Here is a 6,481-nt window from a genome sequence, read left to right as displayed (position 1 = left end):
AGGTTGGATGAACATCTTGCTGGGGTCGTTTGACCCCAGTACTCTTTCCTGCCATGGCAGGGGGTCGGACTAGATGATCTGCTCAAGTCCTTTCCGACCCTAGAAACCATGAAACTATGAATCTTGATAAAATATGGTGGGGAAAAAAAGCTGAATGATCTTCACTTGTGGATGATACAAAGATAGTGAACAAATGACCAACAGAATTGATGAAGAGCACTGACTATTTAAAACAACAAATAATCTTTAATTGATTACCCATGATTCCAAAGGATGAATGCATCTCTGAAGAACTTGTGTAACTAATACAAGAGCCTTTCTTTACATGTGAACCTTGTAGAGGCTTTTGCATCAAAACCTATTGTTTTTTAATATTTTCTTTTTTTAAAATCAGAAAAAAATATAAATCAGCCAATCTATATACTGTCAGCTGTAGGGATGTCAGATGACGTACTGGATTATGATTCTGTGGACGGTGCCTGGAATGTTGAAAAGCAGCAGAAAAGGTTGACCACCAGATAGATGCATCAGTCCAGAAAATCAAAACTGGCCCAGGCTGGAGCTATAATTATCTAAGCTTTGTCTTGATACGTTTTTCTAAGGACTCTGGGGATTAACAGAACAGGAAGAAAGCATGCACCACATCCTTTTCCTACCAGCCTGGACTTACTACTTCTTGGGAGCACAATATGGAATACTTCTTGTTTCGTCTTGTAAATAACTCCAGTTTGAGAAACACCTGAACCAGAATAATGTTTTAACTCCCATCTGTGGTGAACTATGATATCCTACTGAGATATTTCACCAACTTGTTCTAGACACCTGCTAGATGAAGGGCAATTAAGATGAGTCAAAGTATGAGCCATTCCCCAGAAGAATTGTTTCCTGATGCAAAGGTAAACATCTTGCTCCATCTCATGTTTATATTGTGCTCTGTCCTCATACTGTCTACTAGGTGTTGATAGATTGCAGGCTAGGCAAATAGCTCTGCATTCTAATATATTCATGTGTAATAGAAATTCCATCCAAAATCATAGACCCTAAATCTGGAAATTATCTAAATGAACATACCAGCCTGACTATCATGAGAATCTTAGAGCAGAATGGGTGTTGCCTAAAAAGTAAATAAATAAATATATCAAACTACATTTAAGTATTGAAGACCTTATCTCAGCTGAAATACCACCACTGAAAAGCATTTGGTAAATATGCACTTTTGAAGCTGGGGAAAAACAGATGGAGTAGGACTCTTTCCTAGTAATGACTACTGATCATGAAGTGAAAAAACTAACTGCTTTAAGCTACAGCTTGATACATTTATGGATGGGGAGGCATGATGGGACAGGGGTGTTCTGGAAACAGTAAACAGCGCCTGCAAAACATGGATTCTCTATGATCAGGTTAAAAGGAAATGTGGTATGTATGCAAGAGATGTTGTGTAAACCCATACTTCAGGGCCTCTGCTAGTCACCTGTAGAAAGAAGTACTATTTCCCTCACAATGATTGTTTTATTTGGCCTTAGAGAGGCAGGAAACAGGAGGCTGACATTTTCTGAAACACTGGATGCTGTTGCAGCTGGACACAGGCAATCTGGCTGAGGTTTCTTGATGCTCCTTAGGAGTGGCTTTGTTCACACACAGAGGGTCAAAATGATGACCAGATTTATGGAGCTGGGCCAGCTCTCCCCCCACCCCCCTCTGGTGCAGCCCAGCCCGACTCCACAGAACCCTGCCAACCTGTGCCCCACTTTGGGCCCCATTGGTGCTGGCCCTGGGACATTGGTCCCAAGATGGTAACCAGGAGGCGGGGCACCTGTCAAGGGGCAGGACTACCCATGAGGCCCTCAACAGGCCTGCCAAAACTGGGTAAGCAGCCCTCTGCCCAAAATAATTGCTTGCCCCTGTTCTAAGAGATCTTCCTTCATACAAAATTTACGTTCTAGTTCCTGGTTGGATGGGTTAATGTCTTAGATGGTTCTTTAGGAGGAATAGATCTGGCTAGATAAAGAGTAAGGAAATATTGAGCATTGCACCTTGACCAGTAAAGCCAAGACTATATCCCAGAAAAACACCTATCATGACAATGGTAGGAACCAAGCCATAGGATATCTGTGAGAAGTATGGGATCTGTGATGAGAAGGGCTTTTAAGTCTCTTTTAGGAACCAATCACAACCACCAAGAAGAACATCTAAAAGAAAGACTTCTACTGTCATTACTAAGGGTGTGTGAAGCAGGCCATATTCGATTCGGGAGATAGTGATTCGATTAGTTGATTTTGATCACTGCCAATTCGATTCAGCCAAATCTGAATCTGAAGATTCGATGCCAAATTTGGAGAATCAGCAATTCAACCACAGACACGGCTTTAAATGTTTTTTCTACATGCCTTGAGGTTCCAGGCATGGCTCATGAACACCGAGATGGTGGGGCAGAGGGAGTGTCCCACAGGAGCACTGGGCCACCCCCACACCCCACGTGCTCAGCAGCAAACCCGGAAGTGGACCAGATGTACTTCCAGTCCAATTCCAGGTCTCCCTGCCCCGCTCAGCGAGAGGCCGTGGGGAGACCCCAGGTGCCCCCTCAGACCCAGGAGGCACCAGTCGCCTAGCTGGGGGAGGGGTCCCCTGTGTGCAAAGTTTTGCACAGCCCTAGTCATTACACAGTGAAGATGCAGACAAGATACCTTCTTCCAAGGACAGAGTGGATCTCTAGACTTCTCTATGAGAAACATATTACTACTGAACATATTTTCAGGGAAATTTTTAGAGTCATTACTTTTTGGTCCCTGTGCTGGAAGGAACTGCATCCTGTAGATTTTGGAGAATATCCAAGTAAGAAGACAAGAGAGAAGTTGTAACAAAATCTGTGCCAAGAGAAACAGTTACAGAAGCAAATAGATTCCAGCTCAATGGTACTGATGTGGATGTGTCAATAAATGGGAGCTTCTTGGTAGGCAGCACACCAAGGAATCTCCCTCAGATGATATAAGTGCTAGTGGCACAGAAGAAGCAACTTCAGTCATCAAAAACAAACAGCATGGCACAAAGTAACAACAGACTCCAAAGTCTGTGAAGACTCACTGTGTCAGTCACATTTGAAAAGTACTAGCTTGGGGACTTGATGTAATGAGTCTTAGATTTCTTGGGCAGTTATCAGTGTAAAGCATGGGTGACAAGCTCTGTTCTATCATACCCTGGGCAACAGTAACCTGAACAAACAGGATAAAAGAAAGGCTTCAGCATGTTTAAGAACAGTAAGTCTTAGAGGAATTCCTCAAGAAAGCCCAATAATGAATTGTGCTTGATTTGAATGATTACTTAAAACCAGGGGCAAGCAGTTCTTAATGGTGAAGATAATATTCATTAGAATGTGTGACTTATGGCCATTTTGAAATAATTTGGCTGTGCATTCACCTGCAGGAAAAGACCCAGTGACACAGAAATGAAGAAACCACAGAATTAAGATAAACTGCCCAAAGATACCAGTTTTATTCTACAAAAAGTCCACCATCTGGGCTCAGTACTTTTCCTAGGCCTTAACTGCTATAAGAAAACTTAAGCTCTAAAATATATAAATGTAAGCACAGTTATTGTTAGCTGAAAATTTTAGTAGTTATTTAAGACTATTGCTTCATTCTTCACAATCTAACAAATAAGCACAAGTCATGGACAAAATTACTACTTGCCTTTGTGAAAGCTTTAATGGCCCGAGCAAGTAAAGCTTCCTCCACATCAGCTGGTATCATTTGCAAATTCACTACACAATGTAAAATACAAAGAATAGTCTGATATTGTTCCTAGAGGGTAAAAGAAACAGCAAATTAGTAAAGGAAACATTTTCAAAGGGAACATTTTATTTTTTTAAGTACTCTAAGAACAGATAGGCCATCCTTGCATTAAAACTGCTGAGGGTAAGAGTCAGAGAAACATATAGCTACAATATTCCACTTGCAGGATTCTTATATGATTCGTTAGTCAAGATTGGGGAGGAAGAATTTTCTTCAGTTTCAACAAAACCATGATATCAAGGATGCTTCTGGATATCACTCTTAGAATTCAGAGGGCACATCTACACAAGACGCTTAATTCACAGTAGACTAATTCTACTGCACATTAGTGTGTCATGGCAAAAAACATGTTAATGCACTAATGCACAATAGAATTAGTCTACCAGGCATTAAGCATCACAAAAGGACTGTGCACTGTTGCTACTGTTCATTAGCACTGGCTACTGTGCATTTATGCAGTACCTCATATTAGAGGTACTAAACTTAATATGCAGTAGCAACGCCACATTAATGCACATGTAGACATGCCCAGAGATGAGTAAAATTTATTTTAACAGTAGTCCAATTAGTTTCCTTCTAAGGGCCAAGTAGCTATTTTATCTTCTATTCAGCAAAATACAGTGATGGAGTCTTGATGATCTGGGTTCAGGAAGAAGTTGGTATTTCAAAATACTGAATTGGGAAAGCCTGACTATCATGAAAAAGATAACTGCAGAGAAGGCAAGAACTGCCTACTATCCAAGAATTACTTTCCTGAGGTCTCAGTAATACATTAAAACAAACTAGACTGCAAATTGTATAAGGAAATATAGGTTGTGAAAGGGGAGAATAACTAAAGAATACTTAAATGAAAAACCTTTAGAGCACAAGGACCTAACTCCTCATCTGGATTTGAGAACATGGACTGCTCTGATGTATGTGATGAAACTCAGCCAAGCTACTGAAGCATTATTAACTGGATGTGCCAGTTCCCCCTTCCATCCATGGCACCAACCCTCTCAGGGCTCCTATTAGATGTTTACAAGCATTTTAAAGATGTAAAGAACGATATATGGTAAATATTAAGCAATGCTGTCAGTATGTGTATGTAAACCAAAGGCACAGTTGAAGGGAAAGAGGATCCTGCCTTTTGCCTTTCTGAATTTTTAACCTACAATAAATACCCTTAGCTGGCACACGTGGACATCAGTTTCTTCAGAACAGGTTTCTAACATTTTATCCACTTCACCTTTTTCTATAGAAACTACTACCCTAGCATTAACACGTTGATTACCACCCTTGTGGTGGATTACAAGATACAGCTTTGCTTTTTAAAATATATTTACAAATGCAATTTTTTTTTTTTTATAGGAAGTTACCTTTAAGAGTATAAAATTCTTGTCTAAGGGTCACCAATGCAAAGCTTAATACAAGTTAGTAAAATATGTTTTGCAATAAGATAGTGAACTGACATATACAGTATTTACCTTTTCTAGTAAGTTAAGCGTTGCCTGTGATTCTATGCACTTTTTTGCCAACATATCCACATCCTCTTTGGATATAAGAGGTTCCTTCAGTTGCTCTATCCAGGACCACATCAATGTGCAAAGAATAAAAGGATCTCTCTCAGCACATATTTTATCCCAAGCTCCATCTCGAGAATTCAGCTCTTTCTAACAAAAAATAAAAATGCACTATCTATTTAAGTTTGCTAAGATATGCTTTGCTTCTAGCAGCATTTGGCTTCTTAAACACTTGGAGGAGAGTTTATCAGCAATACAAATCTATTTCCACACTTTCCTGAATTGTCAACATTAATCAGCTCTTTAGACTAGGACCACATGAATAGCACAGGTCTCCTCTTTTCTAATTATCTACTAGAATATATAAAGCAGCTTTTGAGTCCTACTTCAAAGCTAATATGATTTGGTTTTGAGGATAAGCACTGAGTTCCTAAAAAATTCCTTTATACTTTTACAGACAGAATCGTGTGTTTAGCTCTGAGAAATCTGTAATAAAAAGAGCTTGCAGACTTGCTTTAACCTAAAAATCTGAAGTTCTTTCATGTTACCAACTGCAAAATGATGACCACAATTATAGACTGATTTTTAATAAAACAAACACAACCACAAAAAATGTTCAACTTTCCATTTAAAACTAAGATTGATACGTAAATTTTTATAAACTATTCTGGCTTCAATCTGAGGCCTCCTACCATAAAATGTCTCTATTACAGTGACCACCTTTTATGCTGCTTCTTAAATCTTAGATTATTTGCATAAGAAAATTTTTTTCAAATGCTTTAGATCAGTAGTCTGCAACCTTTTCTGACAATGGCCTGAAATGACTCAGTTTAAGTCTGAGGCAGGCTGATGCTAGGATGCTGCTGCTGTCACTTCTCCCTGCCACCCACCCATGGTATAGGCAAAGGCTCCTACCACCAAACTTGCCCAGCTCCTTGGGCCACAGGTTGCTGATCCCTGGTTTAATTTCATAGTTTCCAGGGTCGGAAGGGACCCGAGTAGATCATGTAGTCCGACCCCCCGACATGGCAGGAAACAACACTGGGGTCAAACAACCCCAGCAAGATGTGCATCTAACCTCCTCTTAAACACCCCCAGGGTAGGAGCCAGGACCACCTCTCTTGGAAGTTGGTTCCAGACCCTAGCCGCCCTGACCGTGAAGAAGCGCCTCCTGATATCTAACCTAAACCT

General features: G+C 40.2%; 1 protein-coding gene across 3 annotated transcripts in view; it reads right to left on the bottom strand.

Annotated features, from left to right (window-relative positions):
• PTPDC1 (protein tyrosine phosphatase domain containing 1) overlaps positions 1–6,481 on the bottom strand; it is a 44,189-nt gene that overhangs the window by 3,332 nt on the left and 34,376 nt on the right. For all 3 annotated transcript variants that reach the window (XM_019536952.1, XM_019536951.1, XM_019536950.1), the window contains 2 exons: positions 5,255–5,440; positions 3,687–3,797 (listed from right to left, as the gene is read on the bottom strand). In XM_019536952.1, coding sequence (XP_019392497.1) covers positions 3,687–3,797; positions 5,255–5,440 — 297 coding nt within the window. The remainder of the gene's footprint in view (positions 1–3,686; positions 3,798–5,254; positions 5,441–6,481) is intronic.

Source organism: Crocodylus porosus, unplaced genomic scaffold, assembly GCF_001723895.1.
Source record: "Crocodylus porosus isolate Cpor-Errol unplaced genomic scaffold, CroPor_comp1, whole genome shotgun sequence".
In the NCBI taxonomy this organism is placed as follows: domain Eukaryota; kingdom Metazoa; phylum Chordata; order Crocodylia; family Crocodylidae; genus Crocodylus; species Crocodylus porosus.
This window is presented reverse-complemented; position numbering and strand designations above follow the sequence as displayed.